A 22,714-nucleotide genomic window follows, 5' to 3' on the forward strand; every position below is an offset into this window, starting at 1 on the left:
CAGGCGGGAGGATCACCTGCGGTCAGGAGTTCGAGACCAGCCTGGCAAACATGGCGAAACCCCATCTCTACCAAAAATACAAATTAGTCGGGCGTGCTGGCGCGCGTCTGTAATCCCACCTACGAGACTGAGGCAGGAGAATCGCATGAACCCGGGAGGCAGAGGTTGCAGTGAGCCGAGATGTCGCCACTGCACTCCGGCCTGGGCGACAGAGCGAGATTCCGTCTCAAAAAAAAAAAAAAAAAGAAAAGAAAAGGAATACAACAAAGAATCAAACGCACCATGAGCTTTGTTTTGTGAATGAAACATAAAACGCAAAAGAAATATGCTGTGGGGGGTCTTGGGTCGTCATTTGTTTTCTGTTTCTGGTTTGTTTTTGGAGAGAGTCTGGTTTTGTCGCCCAGGCTGGAGTGCAGTGGCGCGATCACGGATCACTGCAGGTCCTGGGGCTTCACTTCCTGATTCGGTTGTCCTATTTCAGTTCACTCCTCAGGCGCGGAGGAAATGGTGGAAAGCCCAGTTCTGGGTGATCCCGGGCGCTACCCCCGTTACCCGTTACCAGGAAGAAGGTGAGCCTGGCGGGTCACAGCACGAGCGTGCACAGGCCCAGCAGGGCCATCAGCAGCAGCGGGAGCTGGGGCGCGGGTGTGGTCCCCCGAGGCATACAGACAGGTGGTGTAGGCGTCAACGTCCACCTGGCGCATGGCACACACGTGCTGCCTCGTGGCAGACCCCAGCATAGTAGCTGACTGAGTTATAGACGTAGTAGTGCTGTAGTGCGCCCTGGTCGCCAGCGATGCGGTCCAACACTGCCTGCACAGAGTGGGCACTGGCGTCGGGAACCCAGTAGGCTTTAGTCAGCTGGTACTCGAGCTCCCAGCGCCGCATCCCCTGAGCATTCACCTGGCTCAGGTTCACGAAGTAGGTCACCATGTCCTGGCGAAAGGGTTTGGGGTAGGCCGGCTGTGAGCAGCTGTCTGCTTCCATCCCCATCCTGCACCTTGCATTTGCCCCCACGTTCTTTAGAGTAGTGATCATGACCACTAGTAGTTATTGAGCACTTAGCTGTGCACCCAGTGTGCTTGGCAGACATCCTCTGAATTGAATGAGGTAACTGCGCTTATTACCCTGGTTTCACAAATGAGGAAACTGAGGCCTAAAGAGGTTAATTCACTTGGCCAGGGTCATACAGGTATTCATACAGGTATTCATATAGGTATTCATACATACAGGTATTCATACAGGTGTTCATACAGGTATTCATACATACAGGTAGTCATACAGGTATTCATACAGGTAGTCATACAGGTACTCATACAGGTATTCATACATACAGGTAGTCATACAGGTACTCATACAGGTATTTGTCCGGAGCTGCACGCCCTGGCCATAGCAAATGATAATTAAAGATTAAACGCCTGAGCTATATTCATTCCCACTCCACACCTTCTCCCTAGATCTACCTTCTTCCCTGTATTAATACCGCCATTAAAAGATGGCGCTCTTCCTGCTTCTTCTTCATTCATTTTTCCCGCGCCCGCGAAAAGACTACCTGACAGCACAGGTGCAACATGACGTCTATCTGGCCACGCCTTCCGCAATGAGGTCATTTCCGCCTTAGCCCAACCCCTTCCCCTCCAAATGTATATAAGGCACTGCATTACCACCATTAAACGAGACTTGATCAGAGCACTGTCTTGTCTCCATTTCTCGTGTCTCTTGTTCCCCAAATTCCCACCCCCTCCTCCAGGGCCTACACTGACTATCCCGCGGGCCAGGATAGGTATTCATACAGGTAGTCATACAGGTAGTCATACAGGTACTCATACAGGTATTGATACAGGTAGTCATACAGGTAGTCATACAGATATTCATACATACAGGTACTCATACAGGTATTCATACAGGTATTCATACAGGTACTCATACAGGTATTCATACAGGTACTCATACAGGTATTCATACAGGTAGTCATACAGGTAGTCATACAGGTATTCATACAGGTATTCAGTGGTAGCAGGATTGGCCCCCAGGTTGTTTACCCAGGTCCCACCATGCTAGGGTACACATAGAAGATGCTCAGTAAATATTTACATAATGAATAGACAAAAGCAACATAAAAAGAGCGACGTTAAACATGAGAGAGATCATGAACTATAGACTCCTAGGACCCAGGTGCATGTTCACGGCTAGGCTCTGCGGGGTTCATCAGTCCAACAGGTTCCAGGTACATTTACGAACCTGCTTTAGGCCACTGCAGATGGGGTAAGACGAGCTGCCCGTATGCATGGCCACTCTGTTTCCATTCCATTATTTCATGGAGTCCTCCTCAAACCCTGTGAGGTTCTGTTACTCCCATTTTACAGGTGAAGCAAGTGAGGCACAGAGGTCAAAAGATCAAAAAGCTTATGAGTGGTGGAGTCAGGATTCAAGCTCAGGGCTGACTCCTTCCCTGAGGACAATGTAGGGCCCGTTCGCGGGTGATGGTGGGGGTCCCTCCGCCTGCCATTCCCCTTGCTCAGACCCTCAGAGTGCCCATGTGGACAACGGGCCACTCTTAAAACCCCTCAGACCTCTTCTTAATCTACATTTATTAGAATCAAGGACCTGGGTTAGCTCATCCAGTCGTTGGTTTTAAATATCCTCTCTCCACTCCCAGATCACATTTCTATCGCCACCTCTTCAAGCTCCAACTTGCCCCTTCCCTGACCACTTTCACTTGATGCCATTCAGCCTTCCCAAAGTTAGCAGGTCCAAAACCAGACCTCTGACTCACCCCCCGAAGCCTGATCACCCTGCCACTCTTCTCAATAACCGGCAGCCACAGCCTATCCATTGCGCAGGCCAAAAGCCTTGGAAGCCTCCTGGATTCGTCCCTTTCCCTCACAGCCCACATCCACTCTAGCAAATTCTGCATCCAAAATTCATCCAGGACCTGGCACTTTTTACCACCTCACTGCCTCCACCCTGGCCAAGCCACCATCCTGTCATCCGGGGTTTGTCCTTCCCTCCAAATGGCCTCACTCCTTCCCCACCTGCCCCTATAGCCTGTTCCCTGCACAGCAGACGTGATGATTCCGTAAAATTTTAAGTCACAGGATTTCATTCTTCTGCGCCAAACCCTCCAAATCCAAAGTCCTCATTGATGCCTGCAAGATCGGACCTCCCCTCCCACTCTCCCCTTGGGCCTCTCCCTGTGGCCACCTGGCCTCCGTGCTCTTCCCCTAACCCACCAAGCACATTCCCACCCCGGCCTTTGACTTGCTCTTCCCTCCACCTCCCTGAGATACCCACATGGCTCACTCCCTCAATACACTCAGAACTCAAATGGCACCTTATGTGGACACTTCCCCTTCCCACCTATTTAACACAGTACACACCTCCCATAGCCATCACCCTGTCACCTCACTGTTTTGATTTTCTCCTTAGCCCTTCTCTCAGTACTAGAATTAATTCTACATATTTATTGTCCCTCTCTTGTGAGATGTCAGGTCCAGGAGAGGGGTGACTTTTTTTTGTACATTTATGTATCTCATGAGATTAGAACAGGGCCTGGCCCATGGCACAGACTTAATGCATTTTGATGGATAAATAAAGGAATACTATTTTTCATCTCAACAACCACAAGCTCATCCTACCAGGTGAAGGATTGCTCAAAAATTAGGGGCTGGAGCCTTGTCTGTGTATGGAAAAGGTGGACAATGGGCTTGAAGTCAGACTGTGGAAAGCCTTGAGTACTAGGCCAAGGAGACACAACTTTATCTTGAAGGCACTGGGGAGCCATTGAAGGTTTTTGAGCAGGACAGAGACAAGATGAAAGTGGTGCTATAGGAGATTAGTTTCTTCTCTGTTGTGTAGCAGATGGACCACAGCAGGGCAGGGCCAGAGGCAGGGAGACCAGGTATGAGGCTGTGCCAGTCATCCAGGGGAAAAGGAGACTTGGGGAAGCACTGCCCTGACTTGGTGGCAGGTGCCTCCAGGGTTCTGATCCTGAGCTGGAGAAGGGTGGAAGGAGATCAACCTTCCTGAGGCTCAGTGGTCAGGGGAGGGTGGATAAGCTGAGCGTTAGGGGAGGTGGTGATGCATTTAAGCCCCTGCCACCCTCCTCCTCCGGCCTCCACAGGACTCTTGACCTTCAGGCTCAGTGTGGCTCAGTAATATTTGAACACCCGGATGGCTGGATTGTTGGCCCCATTGATCACTCCGGGTAACGTGGTTTTCCATGGGGTGACTCCAGGTGTGATGAACATGGCGCTTATGGGGGCACCTGTCAGGAAAGAGCAGCAGGACAGAGAGGGTCTGGGGAGAGAAGGAGGGACGGAGCTGGCAGTTGCCCTCCAGGTTGAATACCTGCGTCATCATAGAGCATCCGAAAGCTGTCAGTGTGGTGGTGCCTGAAGAACTGCCCTGCTATGACGCGACCATGCTTCCGGACCACCTTCAGGTATTTTTCGTTGAAGCCCTCCTGGAACCATGCCTTGTTTTGTGTCTTCTCAAAGAACCCTGGGGGCACGTTGCCAACAATGTACACCTACAAGGGAGGGGTTCGCAGAAGAGGCTCACAGATGCCCTCTCCAGACCCTCATTTCTACTTCTGAAAACCTGCAAATTGCCCCAAAGACAGGTAGATGGGCCCAAATGTATCTCCTCCCTGAAAGCCTCCCGGATTCCATCTACCAGGCAGACTCAGGCATTCTCCCTGTGCCCTGCAATGAATGCACCACATACCTTCCCACCTCCATGCCTGCCACCTGGAGTGCCCTTCTCCTTTTCACTTCTGTAAATCCTCCCCATACTTCAAAACCTAACTCAAAGAGCACCTCCTCCATGAAGCCTTCCTAATCCTTCCAAGACTACTCTTCTCTTGGAGAGCTTGAACACTGCAACAATACCATTCTTGCATGGTTGTGTTCATATGCTACACGGTCATGTGCATTCGTTTCTTACATTCCTTGAGTCACTCAGCTGACAACACCTGGGCACTTGGCCACCATGGCAGGAGTTAGAACAGGGGGCAGGGTTAACTCTATGGGTTTTGGAGTCAGACTGCAGTTTAGACACCAGCTGTGTGTCACCTCTCTGAGCTGCTGTTTTCTCATCCGGAATAATACCTAGCTGGTGGGGTTTTGAGAATGATGGACTCGTTACTGAGCCAGGGTTTCCATAGTTCTGCTACCTGAGATCATCTGTATAATGTCCTAAACAACGTGCCCAATGTTGACATAGTGCGTGCTCGTGGGCACCAGCTGTGAGATCCTCTTGGGATGGGCTAGTCAGTGCGAGGACTTGGGCAAATGGGACACTGAGCCAGTTCTTGAGGAGTTGTCAGGCCAGCAGACTAGCTGGACACACTCAAGGGCAGGGCATCCCCTGGAGGTCTGGCACACAGTCCTGGCTGCAGCTGCACATGTGGTGGGAGTAGAAACAGCACTGGACTTGGAGTCTGGAAACTGGTCTTCTAGTCTGGGCTTCATCACGTATTATATGACTTGGGACTGTCACCACTCTTTATGAGCCTCAGGGTCCGCATCTGCAGTGGGCTCCGGGTCCCAGCACACAGGGCTGCGGTGAGGATGGAGGAAGCCCTCTGCTGGTGCTAGGCTGGTGAAGGACCCTCTGGGATGTGGGCATCTTTGGGTGGGTGGGTGAGTTTGTGCCAAGCGGGAGACTTGTGCAGAAAATAACCCTAGATGAGAAAAGAAAGAAGCAGGACCTCTTACCATGTCCCCAGCTTTGGAGGCGTTGGTCAGCACATCTTCCAGCCACTGGAACTGCTGGCCAGGGTCCACCATGTCTGCTGTCAGCTCACTGCTGGTAGTACAGATTGGTGTTGAGCACCACAATTTGCCCAGCCCCGCTGGGACCTGGCAGCTTCTCAGAGTAGAAGGCACCTGTCACAGCCAGGGACAATATGAAGGAGGCCCCCACCTCTGGCCAGACAGGCTTCTGCCCCTTCCACTTCACTGTCCCACTTTCTTTTTCCCTTGCATCTTCCCCTCCCATCTTTCCCATGGGTGGGACCTCAATCTGGAAGGTCAGAGGTTCTGGAGCCAGAAGGCCTGGATTGAAATCCTGGCTCTGGAACTCATTCGCTGTGCAACTTGGGAGAGTAACTTCACCTCTCTGTACTTCGGTTTCCTTATCTGTATAGTGAGAATAACAGTGATGTGTGTTTGCCCATCCAGATCCACTGTCCACCCTTCACCGCTCAGCTGTCTTTTCCAAGAGCTGATCTACGTGGATTAAATCAACAGGCCTCTGTGCCACAGGCTTCTGGTTGGCTTTGACCACTGGGGAGTCCCAACAGCAGGAGACCGAGGAAAGGGAAGAGTAGGGTCACAGTCACCTTGGGCTGGCTGTGTTTCTGGACCAGTCATTCTCAACCAGGTGCTTCTGGCCCCAGGGAACACTGGGCAACGTCTGAGACATTTCTGGTTGTCACAACTGGGGGTGTTCCTGAGGGTATCACTCTAGTGGGTGTTTGCAACATTCTGCAACACACGTGGCAGTCCTCTGCGACAGAATCATCCAGCCCATGGTGTCAGTGGTGGCAAGGTTCACACCTGCTGGAAGCGAAACCACTCCTTCCAAGGGCTGTTGTGAAGTGTCTAGGACCAGGCTGAGGGTAATGCCTGGCACACAGTAAAGGCTCAGTAAATATGAACTTAGGAGCATCATGAGTGCCGTGGGGTTTAGAGCAAGGGCTTTGGAGTTAGCTCTGGATTCTGCTCCCAAGACTGCCTTTTCTAAGTTGTATGACCCTGGCTTCCTTATCTGTAAATTGGAGATAAAATCAGTACTTATTTCAAGGGGTTGTTGTGAAGACGAAGATCAGACCCTGGCATACAGTAAGTGCTCCTGATATGAGCAGATGGTGCTGGTACCTTTTTTGAAGACAGCAATGGACTTGTTACTAAGCCAGGGTTTCCATAGTTCTGCTATCTGATTGTCGATCTTGTTAATTCCAGCTGGGAACTGGTTTTTGGGGTGAAAGTCATGATTTCCCAAAGCAGCATAGGCTTTAGTATCTGGGAAGCAAGGGTGAAACATCAAAATATATATGCAAAAGCACTCGGGGGAGTTAATCATTTTCTGTTGGCCACTGGCCAGCAGAGCTCAAGGGGAAGAGCGATAGCACAGATGAGGAAAAGACGCAGATAGGAAACCCACATTTGATAGAATCTGACTGAACTTTGCTGAGGCTTTGGGAGGAAGAGCAGTGGCTGCTTTCATCGCAGTCCCTAAGCCCATTCCCAGCAGGAAGTTTCCTGGTTAGAAGGAAAGCAGCAGATGATGAGAAGGGGAGAACTAGGTCTAAATGATTCCGATCACTGTCAGCCACTTGGTAATTTAGTGTTCCCAATTCCTGGTGATTCCAGATCCATCTTACTGTTAGGGAAAGGGTCTGCTTCACTCTGGGAGGCCTTAGGAGTTTCACTCATCCATGCAGTCAGCAAATGTTTTATTGAGCACCTACTATGAGCCAATGCACAGAGCTGGAAACCAGGCTTCCAGCCCCAGACGTCCTGCCGTTTGATAGGGTTGACAGGTATTGAGTAGAGGTGTAAGGGATGTCACAAAAAGGGAATGGCCACTTGCTATGGGAGTGACAACAGAGGGTAGGAGTGGGTTTGGGGAGGCCTCCCTGAGGAAGGGGCCTGTGAATGAGGCCTGGAGGTATAGGGAAACCCATTAGACTCATTTCCTCCACATGAACAGCCTCATTTCTGTTTTTATTTTATGCTCAGTGTCTGGTACCTAATCAGTGTTCAATAAATACTTGACACTCAACAAAAACAACTCTTGGACTCAGAACAAGGCCGGGCCCTTATATGAGCTTGGTCTATCACAGGGAGTGACCTGGAACAAATGAGGGAGGCTGGAGTCTCCCATTCCGGTTGGGAAATATCTCTAACACGCCCTTTGCCTGGTACAGCCTACAAGACCTGGAAATGCTGAGAACTCTGCCAAAGTAGGAGGTTGTGAAATGCATCACTGTAACTGCCTGGAAAAACCTCACCTCTCTAAAGTATATGCCAGCAGCCATTAAGAATCCATTTAAGAAAAAAAAAAAAAAAAATCCCTGAATCCCAAGGGCATTTGAGAAGGGAGGGACTCACTCCTGTGTTTTCACTGCTTCTGTGTGCCCAGCTCCTCGCAAACATAAGCTCCACGGGGGTGCGACCTGGTGTCTTGTTCATTGCCATGTCTTCTACTCCTGGAATGGTGTCTCTACCATAGTCGATGCTCAATAACTACTAGTTGATTGACTAAATGAGTGAATGAATTACCTTATTTAATCCTCATAACAACCCTATGGACAGGTACCATGGCTTTCCCTTTTCACAGGCAGCAGACTGAGTCTTTATGAGATTACCCAGCTAAACCATAGCAGAGCTAGAACTGGGCCTTACATGACAGGGTCTTGCTTTGCCGCCCAGGTGGCAGTACAGTGGCACAATCATAGCTCATTGTAACCTCAAATTCCTGGGCTCAAGTGATCCTCCTGCCTCAGCCTCCCAAGTAGCTAAGAGTATAGATACACACCACCATACATGGCTAATTTTTTTTATTTTTTGTAGAAGCAGTGTCTTACTATGTTGCCCAGGCCAGTCTCAAACTCCTGACCTCAAGCGATCCTCCAGCCTTAGCTTCTCAAAGTGCTGGGTTTACAGGCATATGATCACTGCACCTGGCCCAGGGCCTTGGATTTGTTTGCTTTGCATCCCTGTGTTGTCAACCACTTGACTGTGCTGACGAGCGGGGACCAGTGTTCACGGCCGACTCTGGTGGGTAAAGCTGAACACAGCAGGAAGAACACATGATGTGGAAGCCTGAATCTCGAGTTTCAGTCCCTTCCTCTTCTTAGGCCACTTCCTCGACCTCTCTGTACTTCGGTTTAATTATCTATAAAATGGGAATGTCCTGCTTGACTTGTGTTTTTAGAATTGTCAGTTAGATAACACCTCCATTTCATCCCTTCCCATTTGTTCTCATAGTACCATCTCTAAAAGTGAGGTGTGGCCATGAGAAAGTGCTGTGTCAGATTATAATTGGTAGCTGTTTTTTCTTAGTTATACAAAATGATGCATCTTTCAGTCAAGGGCATCTTGGATATTAGGAAATTCAATAAATGGGCAAGTGTGGTAGAAACTACAAAATCTTATAATTTACATTTGTGTGTTAAATCATAGTCAATAGGCCAGGCACGGTGGCTCATGCCTGTAATCCCTACACTTTGGGAGGTTGAGGGAGAGAATTACTTGAGCCCAGGAGTTCAAGACCTCTATCTTTACAAAAATTGAAAACAGGCCGGGCGCAGTGGCTCACGCCTGTAATCCCAGCACTTTGGGAGGCCAAGGCATGCGGATCACTTGAGGTCAGGACTTTGAGACCAGCCTGGCCAACATAGTGAAACACCATCTCTACTAAAAATACAAAAATTAGCGGGCCGTGGTGGCGGACGCCTGTAGTCCAGCTACTTGGGAGGCTGAGGCAAGAGAATCACCTCTGATTCTGGTTGCAGTGAGCCAAGATCACACCACTGCACTTTAGCCTGGGTGACAGAGCAAGACTCAGTCTTAAAAAATAAATAAATAAATAAAAATGAAAAAAAAAAATAATTAGCAGGGAGTGGTGGCGTGTGCCTCTAATCCCAACTACGTAAGAGAGTGAGATGGAAGGATTGCTTGAGCCTGGGAGATGAAGGCAGCAGTGACCCTTGATCGTGCCACTGTACTTCAGGCTGGGTGACAGCAAGACCTTCTCTCAAAAAACAAAACAGTCAGGGAAGCATTTTCTTACCCAATATTTGACTTGTGTTCCAAAAGTCCCATGTGAAGCAAAGGAGAAGTACTCCCAGTTGGATCTGAGTTTGAGTCCCTCCCTAGGAACTGACTAGCTTGGAGCCATAGGTTCCTTTACTATACATTGGGAATAATGGTGCCTGCTGCTGGGGTCGGGGGAATGTCCTGGTTTGACCCTAACTAGTGACCTCTGCTGGAAGACAAAGGAAACCAAGCAGCCTGACTTGGGTTGGGCTGGGTTAGATAAACTGGAAGCATCCAGGCATCTCTTTGCCTAGATTGACTTGTGTTGAGGGAAGGAAGCAGCAGGAACAGACAGTAAGGGCAGTGCCCACACCAGGATTTGGACCCCTTAAGTAAATGTGACCTTCACTAGTTTGCTTAACCCTAAGGCTCACCCCCCTCATCAGTAAAACTGAGGTCACAGCACCTCCCCCGAGGCTTATGGTGACAGTGAAGGAGCTAAGGCTTGAAAATTCTTCGAGCCAGCCTGACCCTTCACACTTGACACAGAGTGACTGCTGCTAGTGCTGTTATTTATTTTGATTATTACTCCATATCTGTGTCCTGGGAGCGCATGATGAAGATCTGTAGAGGGGGCAGATATACTGGAACCCAAAAAAGGTGGGCTGGGGGCTGGGGGCTGCTTTCTCAGGTGCCCAGTTGGCAGCCTGGCAGCCTGATTTAGCCTCCAGGATGTTGTTTTCGGTGCAGACTGCTTTAAAACATTTGCAAGGGCCATTAGATGGGGCACGCAGACCCTATTCACCCTACACTGTCCTGTAGGGCTGCTGCCTCACTCACCCCCAGTCTCTGCCTGCTCTGCCAGGCTCTGAAGTCCTTGGAAGCAACGCGAAACAGCATCTTGGCTGGAAGTTAGCATTTCCCAGAGACCCTGGCAGCCAGGACAGTTTGAGGGTGATTTTCGCCAACTCCAGAGCAGGACACATGGGCTGTGTGTGAGACTCACACAAGGATGACACCTGTGTGCAACTCTAGACACCTGGAGAAGGGTTCATGGGTCTGGTGATAGGCAGGAGCAGAAGATAGTGAAATGCAGGGCATTTCCTTTGATAGGATTCTGTGTGTATCCACAGGCCCACGGGCTTGCATGTTGCCTTCTGGCTTGTTAGGAAGGTGAGAAATGGTCACCATGAAGACCTGGCCAACAGCCATCGCTGTCCATGGATGAAGGTCAGCCAGGACACTCGCTGCTGCTGTTGTCCCACTGTGCCAGACAGTGCCTGGAGTTCAGAGAACACTGTGGAGGGACCGATGGCACAGTCTTACCTAGAAAGACCTCTCTGATGAGCTGGGTCAGGCATTCCACAATTTCCAGTACAGCTGGCTCTCCCAGCTTCTCATCGGGCACGTGAGGCATGTCATCACTACGAAACACCACCAAGCCAATTTGGGGCAGGCAACTCAGGAAGGGGCAGAAGAAAAGGAAGGGACAGCTCTGCAGTGAGAGGAAAACCTGTGGACCTGGGCCTCAGATGTCCCCTTAAGGGGGAATGGCCAGGCTAGAGTGGAGTCAGATGGGACAGAGCTGAGAGCTAGGCTTCACCATTTTCCTGCTGTGGGTCCCTTGACTGGTTGTTTAACCTCTCTGAGCTTCTATTAACTCATCTGTAATGTTGGGATAATACAGTTCTTGCAGAGTGCTTGTTAGGTATCCATCAAGGAGGAAAATTATATACATAATATAGTACAGTAAGAGTAGCTGCTAGGTTGTAATTAATATTATTATTTAGAGAGGAAAGCTTTGGAGTTCCAGTCCCATCTGCAAACCCCAAGAGAGCTCAGGGTTGAGAAGCCATCTCTGAATTATGTTCCTTTCCCGAAGAGTTCAAGAGAGTTTGAAGCTGGCTTCAGAGTCTGGGATTCAGATCTTTTCCAGGGCAGGTACTGATTCTGCCCCGGGACCATTGTGCCCCCCATGCCATGAATCTAAATTCTTGGGTCCACCTTAGAAATGCTCGGCAAGGGGAGGAAAACGGTGGCAGTGGGGTGTAGGGATGCGGAGATGTCCAGACAATCAAAATCCTGAGGCCTCTGCTGCCCAGGTACTCCCCCAGTGAAACTAATTAGCATAATAGTATTGATACTGCTGCTAGAAGCTCACACTGGCTGACTTTCTGCCAGGTACTTTCTGTGTGGTGTTGCCATAGCCACTAATTTTTTCCCCACTATAACACTGCAATGTAAATTCTATTGTTAGATTTTATTGTTTGACAGATAAAGAAACCAAGACACAGAAAAATTAAGAACTGTGCCTATCCTAAATCAAGCACCAGAGACAGGGGAGAAAAAATTTGTGACTAAGTGTACACCACTAGAAAGTGGTGGGGCCAAGATTTGAACCCAGTCAGCCTGGCCCCAGAGTCTATGCTCACAGCCATTGCCTCCTATCAGTGTCTCTGATACCCACATGAGGGCAGCAAGAGGGGCTGTTTTGCCCTGAAAACTCCCTGGGGACAGGCCAGAAACCCAAAGACAAAGGGACAAAATTTCACATTTTTTATTTCTAGATTGGATAATCTAATTCTGTCTGATAAAAAACACACCAAGTGCATTTTTAATTTTTTTAGGTGCTTTTTTTTTGAGACAGAGTCTCACTCTGTCGCCCAGGGTGGAGTGCAGTGGCGGGATCTTGGCTCACTGCAACCTCCGTCTCCCAGGTTCAAGAGATTCTCCTGCCTCAGCCTCCTGAGTAGCAAAACACATCTAATTTCTAATGGCCATCCTCAAAGGGACTGCAGCTCTCTTAGAAGTCAAATTTCGGCCGGGCATGGTGGCTCACACCTGTAATCCCAGCACTTTGGGAGGCCAAGGTGGATGGATCACAAGGTCAGGAGATTGAGACCATCCTGGCTAACACGGTGAAACCCCGTCTCTACTAAAAATACAAAAAAATTAGCTGGGCATGGTGGCGGGTGCCAGTAGTCCCAGCTACTCAGGAGGCTGAGGCAGGAGAATGGCGTGAACCCAGGAGGCGGAGCTTGCAGTGAGCCGAGATTGCACCACTGCACTCCAGCCTGGGCGACAGAGCGAGACTCCATCTCAAAAAAAAAAAAAGGAAGTCAAATTTCATTGTAATTGAAGAATTGTAAAGGGTCCTAAAGATCTTATCTGATGCTGTAGACCTCTTCAAGGTCTCAGAGATTTCCCAGGAAAAAAATGTGCATCTGTGGCCAAGCACGGTGGCTCACACCTGCAATCCCAGCACTTTGGGAGGCCGAGGTGGGTAGATCACCTGAGGTCCGGAGTTTGAGACCAGCCTGGCCAACATGGTGAAACCCCATCTCTACTAAAAATACAAAATTAGCCAGGCGTAGTGGCGCATGCCTGTAATCCCAGCTACTCGGGAGGCTGAGGCAGGAGAATTGCTTGAACCCAGGAGGCGGAGATTGCGGTGAGCCAAGATCACGCCATTGCACTCCAGCCTGGGCAAAAAGAGCGAAACTCCGTCTCAAAAAAAAAAAAAAAAAAAAAAAAATGTGCATCTGTTAAAGGGTCATGAATTTCCCGAGGATCCCATCTGTCATCTGTCAGAATGCTACATATTGGCCGGGCGCGGTGGCTCAAGCCTGTAATCCCAGCACTTTGGGAGGCCGAGACGGGCGGATCACTAGGTCAGGAGATCGAGACCATCCTGGCCAACACGGTGAAACCCCGTCTCTACTAAAAAATACAAAAAACTAGCCGGGCGAGGCGGCGGGCGCCTGTAGTCCCAGCTACTCGGGAGGCTGAGGCAGGAGAATGGCGTAAACCCGGGGGGCGGAGCTTGCAGTGAGCTGAGATCCGGCCACTGCACTCCAGCCCAGGCCACAGAGCCAGACTCCGTCTCAAAAAAAAAAAAAAAAAAGAATGCTACATATGCTCTCCCTTCTCAGAGAAATCAGAAGCTCCCCGAGCGAGGCCCCTCGAGGGAGCAGGCCCAAGGTCATGGACCAAAGCTCACTCTCTTCTTAGATTGATTCCTGAGCCCAAGGAAGCCAGAGCCGTCCAGGCTCCTCCTGAGACGATGTCACGTGTCTTATGTATCCAGCCTGGCAGGTTCATCTGAAGGTCTTTCCTGGTCACACCCACAAACCACATCACAGCTAGGGGCGTCATGGGTTTCACCCTGCCTTATAGAAGTGTCTACTGAGGCTGGTAGAGGGAGCGCAAAGTCAGAATTCCTTCCAGCCTTCCTCGAGAGCTCCCTTGCTCCACAGGTTCCTGCAGGATGTCCTTCCCCTAATCCTGCCAGATGGGATCATGCGCTCTGTGAAGCTCCCACATCCCCCCAGGTGACCCTCTCTCCTTGCTGGGACATAAGGTCAATGAGTTTGTCTGCATTGCCCACAAGACCGTGAGCTCCTTGCAGCCAAGTGTGGGTGTCCATCATCTCAGATCCCTAGCGTCTACCCCACAACTGAGCATGACTTGTTGCCCTGCCAAGTGAGGGAGCAAGTGAGGGAATTGGGGTATCTTTTTTTCTTTCTTTCTTTCTTTTTTTTTTTTTTTGAGACAGAGTCTTGCTGTGTCATTTAGGCTGGAATGTAATGGTGTGATCTCGGCTCACTGCAACCTCCGTCTCAAGAATTCAAGCGATTCTCCTGCCTCAGCCTCCCGAGTAGCTGGGACCACAGGCATGCACTACCATGCCAGGCTAATTTTTGTATTTTTAGTAGAGATGGGGTTTCACCATGTTGGCCAGGATGGTCTCAAACTCCTGACCTCAGGTGATCCACCCACCTCAGCCTCCCAAAGTGCTGGAATTACAGGCATGAGCCATCACGCCCGGCCAGAATCAGGGGATCTTGAGTGATAAGGAGGCAAGTTCCCAGGAAAGTTGAAGGAATTAGAGCAGCAACCTTGGACAGGAAGCAGAAACTGGATCTCTGCGAGGAGTGGGATCGGCCCTCAAGCTGTCACTGCGTAGAGCAGAGTTCTGACCGGTGAGAACATTCCAGGGCCACTGGGCAGCCCAGGGGTGGCCAGCAGCCGGCCAGGACACTAGGACCACAGGCTGGGCCACCTTCAGCCCTCATAACTTCTTCCCTCCCTGCACTTGGACCTCTCAGACTTAGAGTCCCTAAGCCCCAGGGGGAAGGGCTCCAGTGTCCACCCATAGCTTAAAACCCAGGCACTCTCCAGGTGCCCAGGCATGCCAGGACCACAACCAAAGCCTGAGTGAGAGCTGCGTTCTGCCACAGCCAGGAGACAAGGAGGTTGAGGACACAGACTTTGGAATCTTTGGACTCAGGGATCCCCAGGCAAGTTACAAAACTCCTTTGAGCTTTAGGTTCCTCAGCCTCACGTGAGACTGATGTGAGGATTAAAGGAGATAATGTGGGCAAAGGGCCAACTGGTATGTAGCACATAGCAGATGCCCGGCAAAGGGTAGCTGCCGCCTCGACTGTACTCACCCAGTCCAGAGAATGAAGTCTGGCTCCGGCTCAATCTCCTTCATGGCATAGATGGAGGAGTTGATGAGGGCCCAGGCAGAATCACAGAGGTAGTCACCCCAGGGGCCTGCGTTGGGCACTGACTGGAATCCAGCTGATGGGCACACCTGGAAGGGGTATTTGGATACCTTGTAGTGAGGGTCAAGGTGCAGGTCAGCGACGTGCCAGAACTTCCCTGCAGGAGAAAAGACATCCTCCTTCAAAGCTGGTCTCCCTCCCAGCCTGGAAGCAAGGAAGTCCAGGCCAGCCCTGGGCTGGGGCAGGGGCATTCCACAGGCAAACGGAAGTCTTCTCTGAGCACCCCAGGTTCAGAGAAAGGCCCACAGGCCTGGGTCTGCCCAGGGACACATTGAACAGAGCAGAGAATAGGCTCAGCTCTAACCCTGACCCCTGACCTTTGGCAAGGCCCCGTCCTTCTCCCCACGTTTGATGGGCAGCCACAGCATTAGAGCTCAGGCATTCTAATGAGGGGGCTTGTTTTAAAGCAAAGGCAGGAGAGGGTATGGGTTAAGTGCTCAGGCTCTGAGCCAGTTAGGAGCTGTGTAATCTGGGCTATGTCACTTTTCTAAGCCCATTAACTAGAGCTAGATCCTCTCGAGCTGCAGGGAAATATAACTACATATGAAAATCTGACCTGTCCTGGAATTTCTTCCAAAATTAAAAAAAAAAAAGAAAGAAAAAAGTCTGACCTGGATGGAGAAGGTTTACACACCAAATGAGCTGGAAAACTTTGCTAAGCAATACCAGCAAAGCCTGGGTGCAGTGGTTCATGCCTGTAATCCCAGTACTTTGGGAGGCCAAGGTAAGAGGATTCCTTGCGGCCAGGAGTTCAAGACCAGCCTGGGCTACATAGGGAGACCTCATCTCTACAAAAAATTTAGAAAATTAGTCGGGTATGGGGTCATGTACCTGTGGTCCCAGCTACTCAGGAGGCTAAGGTGAGAGGATCGCTTGAGCCCAGGAGGTGGAGGCTGTAGTGAGCCATGATCATGCCACTGCACTCCAGCCTGGATGACAGAGCAAGACCCTGTCTCCAAAACAAAACAAAAAAACAGCAAAAACTGGGGACTACATGTGGAAGTGAGTGTAAGAGTACTAGACCAGGGAAAAAGGAACGCCACTTCAGATTGGGCTGACCTCCTCCGGTAGGTATACTTGCTGGTGATTCTGGATCCGGGGTGTGGCTCAAGCAGCTGGGAGTGGTCCTGCTTGCTGAAGTGATTGACCAAAAGCTAGACTCAGCTTCCAACCAAAGGAGGCTGAAGTGGCAAAAAACTTCACGGTGTAATAAAGAGAAAGGAATCCAGAGAAACAGGTGAGATGGAGTAGACTTCTCATGCGAACCCCATATGGGGCCTGGCACAAGTAATTTCTTTTCTTTTTCTTTATTTTATTTTATTTTATTTTATTTTATTTTTTTTTTTTTTTTTTTTTTGAGACGGAGTCTCGCTCTGTCACCCAGGCTGGAGTGCAGTGGCCGGATCTCAGCTCACTGCAAGCTCCGCCTCCCGGGTTCACGCCATTCTCCTGCCTCAGCCTCCCGAGTAGCTGGGACTACAGGCGCCTGCCACCTCGCCCGGCTAAGTTTTTGTATTTTTAGTAGAGACGGGGTTTCACTGTGTTACCCAGGATGGTCTCGATCTCCTGACCTCGTGATCCGCCCGTCTCGGCCTCCCAAAGTGCTGGGATTACAGGCTTGAGCCACCGCGCCCGGCCTATTTTATTTTATTTTTGAGACAGAGTTTCCCTCTATTGCCCAAGCTGGAGTGCAATGGTGTGATCTCGACTCACTGCAATCTCTGCCTCCTGGGTTCAAGCGATTCTCCTGCCTCTGCCTCCCAAATAGCTGGGATTATAGACACGTGCCCCCAGGCCCAGCTAATTTTTTTTTTTTTTTTGTATTTGTATTTTTACTAGAAACAGGGTTTCTCCATGTTAGCCAGGCTATCTCGAACTCCCAACCTCAGGTGATCCACCCACCTCAGCTTCCCAAAGTGCTGGCATTACAGGCATGAACCACCGCACCTGGCCGGCACAAGTTGTTTCAATGACTTTACTGAAGGAGAGTTGAGAAGATCTGGCCTCTGTTCATCCTGTTTCTCACTAAAACAAGAGTGAGGCCCAGGATTTCCTCACCCTCTGCTGTTGCAATCACTTCCTCCTCCATTTCTTGTGTCACTTAGAGCCACAAGTCACTGGCCCCAGGAAGCTGTGTCTGGGCCTGGGAGACTGGACTTCTTTTGATCTCAGGGTGGGATAGCCAGGGCCCCACTCAGGCCACAGGACATTTAGTGGACAACGGCCTGCAGATAAAGGCTGGCCGCTGACCCTCACTCCTTGACTTTCCCTCCCAGATGCTCTTGAGCTTTTCCCCACCTCTCCTAATCTAAACTGAGTCTCAGGAAAGGATCTGAAACATGTTCATACTAAAGTGTAAATGACTGATGAAGCAAATCATTATCCCTCCCACATGCATTGTTACAGTGTTCTCCGCACAGCCCTGGGAACATTATCCCTACTTTACAGATAAGGAAACTAAGGTCTGGAGGTTAACATGCCTAAGATCACATGGTAAATGATGGGGGTCTCCGGGCTCCAATCCCTCCCAGAAAGATGTGATGGCGAAAGGGGTTAAAACCAGTGCCTTTCTATTTTAGATGGGTCTTTTTGCTGACAGCATATTCCCACATTTTTATTTTTTATCCAAACTGAGTCTTTGTTTACAATGGGGAAAATTTAACCTTTCCACACATATTGTGATCACTAATATATTCCTGCCAGGCACGGTGGCATGGTGGCTCACACCTGTAATCTCAGCACTTTGGGAGGCTAAGGCAGGAAGATTGCTTGAGGCCAGGAGTTCAAGACTAGCAGGGGCAATAAAGCAAGAATTCATCTGTACGGAAAATAAAATTCAGCTGGGCAGAGTGGCTCATGCCTGTAATCCCAGCAATTTGGGCGGCCAAGGTGGGTGGATGACTTGAGGTCAGGAGTTCGAGACCAGCCTGGCTAATATGGTGAAACCCCATCTCTACTAAAAATACAAAAAGTAAGGCCAGGTATGGTGGCTCATGCCTGTAATCCCAGCACTTTGGGAGGCCAAGGCACGTGGATCACAAAGTCAAGAGATCAAGACCATCCTGGCCAACATGGTGAAATCCTGTCTCTACTATGAACACAAAAATTAGCTAGGTGTGGTGTCACATGCCTGTAGCCCTAGCTACTCAGGAGGCTGAGGCAGGAGAATCACTTGAACCCAGGAGGCAGAGGTTGCAGTGAGCCGAGATTGAGCCACTGCACTCCAGCCTGGCGACAGAGCAAGACTCCGTCTCAAAAACAACAACAACAAAACCAAAAAGTAGCTGGGCACTATGGTGCACTCCTGTAATCCCAGCTACAGCTACTTGGGAGGCTGAGGCAGGAGAATCACTTGAACCCAGGAGGCGGAGGTTGCAATGAGCCGAGATTGCATCACTGCACTCCTGCCTGGGCGACATGGCAAGACTCTGTCTCAAAAAAAAAAAAAAAAAAAGGAAAAAACAGGAACAGAAATAATTCCTGTAGTGACAAAAACCCAAGCCAGAGTAAAGGAATGAACTGCCTCATACCAGTTAGTTGGTGGGCAGAGTTGGGCAGAGTTGGTGGGCATCCCAAGTCCCTAAGCTGAGACTGTGATTGGCTCTCACCTGCTTCCAAGCCCAGAGCCAGGCTGGCCAGGATGGATGTGGTGGGAGACCCTTTGCCTTTCTCTCAGGCACATGGTCTTCACGCTTCCTCTGCAGACAGAGAAAGAGGCTATTCCCCTACCTCAAGCTGGCTCTTTCTCAGTTAACTACACACACTGAGCAGTTTGGCCCCTTTGACGTCAGCCCCCAAAGTATTCAGGAACATTTCTACACTCCAGAAACTCCTCATCTCACGTGTCAGTTGTCGTTTTCTAGCCAGTGTGTAGAACTGAAACTACTTTCCAGCCTCTCTGGCACATCCTACTGAAAGGTGTGTGTATGTGCATGTGTGTTTATGTGTGTGTGCATGTGTGTCTGTGTGTGTACGTGTGCTGACTCCAGGAGAGGCCAGGCTAGTGGACAGAATGGTGGAGAGAGCTAGAGGTCCAGGCGGGCAGCTCCACCTCCTTGGGGTCCAGCCTCCTCGTTGTGGGGGTGCAGATCCCAGCGACCTTGTCAGCTCAGCCCAACCCACCACCCTCAGCCAAGCTGCTTCTCCTCACAGGGCCTCTTCCCTGACTACGCCATGGCATCACCCAATCTTCCCATATCATCATGCGGCTGTCTCCTCCTCATTCAGGCCTCTGCCCCAAGGTCACTCCTCAGAAGGCTCCCCTGACCACCTCAAGTGCCACCTCCCCTGCCTGTCTGGTCACTAGCTATTGCTTCCCCCAGCTTCCTTTTCCTCAGAGCACTCTCACATGTGAACTTACCATGTTGGCTTGCTTATTGTCCGTCTTCCCTGTTTACAATGTCAGTTCCATGAGAGCACCAAGCCCATCTTGTTTATCTCTATGTTCTCAGTGCCTAGAAGGGTGTCTGGGATGTGGAAGATGTGCAAATGCACATTCAATGAATGAACAAGGCTGTGGGGAGGCCAGTTAGAACTGTAGGCACTCAAACCGTGTTGGCTAGGTGCCCGGGCTTTCATACACTGATCTCATTTCATCCTGGCAGCCAGTCTGTGAGATGGGGATTCTTACGCCCACTGCATAGATGAGCAAACTAAGGCTCAAACCCAGACCTCTCTGACCCCAAAGCTGAGACACAATGTTGTCATGCCTGTTGACTTGGAACTCCCCCTCCAGAAGGTGGCTGTAATAATACATGTTTTCCGTAAGAATATGGGATCCACCAGCTTCCAGGCCCTACATCAAAATAATTAAGCTCTAATTAGCATGTCGGGACCATGGATGGGGAGGTGGGAGATCTGGTTTCTAATCCAGGCTCTTCCATGTGTTTGCCTAGGGGCTCTGGGCAAGCCACCAGGCCTCACTGAGCCACAGGATGTTGACATCTGGCCTGCCTCTCAGTGAGCATCGGATAAGATAGTGAAGGAGAAAGGGCTTATACAGGACAATCCCAACACACCACACCATTACCTGCAATTACCCCTGGGGCCAGGAGTGAGACTGGGGAGGTGTGGGGGCCTGGGCGCTTTAATGCTTTACCGTTTAGACCAGAACTTCTCAAATGTCACTGTCCAGATGCTTCACTGGGGATCTCGTTAAAGCTAAGAGGCTTTCTACATTCGCACTGCTTGGACCTTTCACAGCAAGACAGTATTCATCTGTAACTGCAGTTTTCTAGAAAGGTATACCAATCTCCGCTATCATTATTATTCATTTATTACTGAGAAGATAAATCAATTTGATATTGAGTACAGTGAGTAGCTGAGGCCACAGACCTGGGAGGGAATCCTGCTGCACCACCCCATAGCTGTGTGAACAGCGGAACCTTCCCCTGGGCCTGTTTCCTCTTCTGTAAAATCAAGATAACAGCGCCCCCTACCCCTTGGGGCCCTCGTGAGAATTAAAATGAGAAATGTGAGATGATGAACAGAACACCGTAAATGGGAAGCAGTGGTTACTCCACATTTGGTTCCTGGGGGGTTCCACAAGGCTCCCTCTCACCATGAGAGAAGGACAAGGTGGGGAGTGGCCACGTCCTACCCAGCCAGCCCTAGCGTGTCCTTGGCTGCTGTCCACAGGTAAAGTGCAGGGGCAGGCAGGACATCTGAAGGGAAACAAGATGAAGATAGAGCCTGTCTGCCCCAGATGACCATTTCTGAGAGGAGGACTGGTGGGCACAGTACATCCCTGGGCAAGCAAAAAGGTGTCCTGGCCCACCTCCTCCTTCACCAAAGGGGGTCACCAGGCCTTTATGCCCACTAGGGACAACAGACACAGGGCCCAAGGCCTCATAGCTCTGCAAGGTCCACAGAAATATCTGAGACTTGGGGAAAAAAAAATGTATTGACTCTAAAAGTGCAGGAAAAACAAAAACTACGAAAATCAAGTAATTCATCACAATCAACAATTCATTTCAAAAGCAATATTAAAAATTTCATGGGCCACGTGCATTGGCTCACACCGGTAATCCCAGTGCTTTGGGAGGCCAGGAGTTCAAAACCGTGCCTCTACAAAAAAAAAAAAAAAAAAAAAAAAACCAGCTGGAGTGCAGTAGCGTGATCCTGGCTCACTGCAGCCTCGACCTCCTGGGCTCAACTCATTCTCCCACCTTCATTAAGACCGGGACTTTGTTTTTTTCTCTGATATATCCCTGGCTCCTAGAACAATGTGTGGTACAGAAAAGGACCTCATTTGTTGAATGAGTCCACGAATCTTTCCTGCCACCTCCTACCTCTACTAATTAGCTAGCTCTCATGTACCCAGACCTCTTCGCAACATCGGTGTCCCTCCCTGGCCAGCTGTCACCTCCATTTAAAATCTTCAGGCTCAAACAGCACTCGCCAAGGCCCACTAGCTCTCCCCACCCTGCCTCCCTACCCTAGCTCCTGCCTTGCTGTCTTTAGAAGCACCTTCGAGTTTGCTGTGAGCAGCTTCCAGCAGCCCCAGAGTACATAGTACAAAACAAAAGCATAGCAGACATTCCCAGTACTATACCTGGTTCAGCCCTGGCACCTCCCCAGTGGGCCAGGAAAATCGGCCAGGCGAGCAGCCTCATCCTCGGGGCTCACTTCACCAGAGTGGTGGGATTCTCCAGGAGCTGTTGTTCTCACCGCAGGCTTCCCAAGTAGTTTTCTGTGGCCACGTGCCTGAGCAGAACTCCCTGTCCTGTTACAGGTGTTCCAAGTCCTCCAAGGCATCTGGATCCTCTGGCTCTTCCTCCTTTGCCCAGCAGGATGCGATCTGTGCCAGTCCGAGGAGGCGGGCATCTGGACGTTAAGTGGAAGCCACACCTCTCCTGCCTGTGCAGCCCCTGCCCCCAGGAGGGAGGGGCAAACCACAGAACTGCAGGTCAGCATGTCAGGTGAATTGGCAAGCCCCGGAAAGGGGGATCTAATTTAGACTGAGGAATGTGAGAGGGCTTCTAGGAGGAGGTGACACATGTTTAATCCTTTCTTAACATTGTATTATGGAAACGGTCAAACAGAAACAGGAGAGAGAATGACGGAATGAACTCGCAAGTACCTTCCTCCAGTTGCAGCAATTATGAACTTACGGCCACACTTATTTCATCTATACTCCCATTTGATTATTTTATGTATTTAAACAACTTTTTATTTTTTTGAGACAGTCTCGCTGTCACCCAGGCTGGAGTGCAGTGGCGCGATCTCAGCTCACTGCAAGCTCCACCTCCTGGGTTCACGCCATTCTCCTGCCTCAGCCTCCCGAGTAGCTGGGACTACAGGCTCCCACCACCATGCCCAGCTAATTTTTTGTATTTTTAGTAGAGACAGGGTTTCACTGTGGTCTCGATCTCC

The 22,714-nt window shown here is 50.1% G+C and overlaps 1 protein-coding gene across 1 annotated transcript; it reads right to left on the minus strand.

The window, feature by feature from the left end:
- Window positions 1-282: 282 nt before the first annotated feature.
- On the minus strand, window positions 283-22,143 carry LOC105494552 (sphingomyelin phosphodiesterase acid like 3B). Its single transcript, XM_011763066.3, is given in 11 exon segments — window positions 283-655; window positions 657-720; window positions 722-936; window positions 4,134-4,267; window positions 4,351-4,531; window positions 5,721-5,814; window positions 5,816-5,891; window positions 6,885-7,028; window positions 11,097-11,194; window positions 15,224-15,437; window positions 21,894-22,143. Coding segments are annotated over 11 exon segments (1,353 nt in total). The 5' UTR covers window positions 21,955-22,143; the 3' UTR covers window positions 283-583.
- Between the last annotated feature and the right edge of the window lie 571 nt (window positions 22,144-22,714).

The sequence above is a fragment of the Macaca nemestrina genome, chromosome 1 (genome assembly GCF_043159975.1).
Source record: "Macaca nemestrina isolate mMacNem1 chromosome 1, mMacNem.hap1, whole genome shotgun sequence".
Classification (NCBI taxonomy): domain Eukaryota; kingdom Metazoa; phylum Chordata; class Mammalia; order Primates; family Cercopithecidae; genus Macaca; species Macaca nemestrina.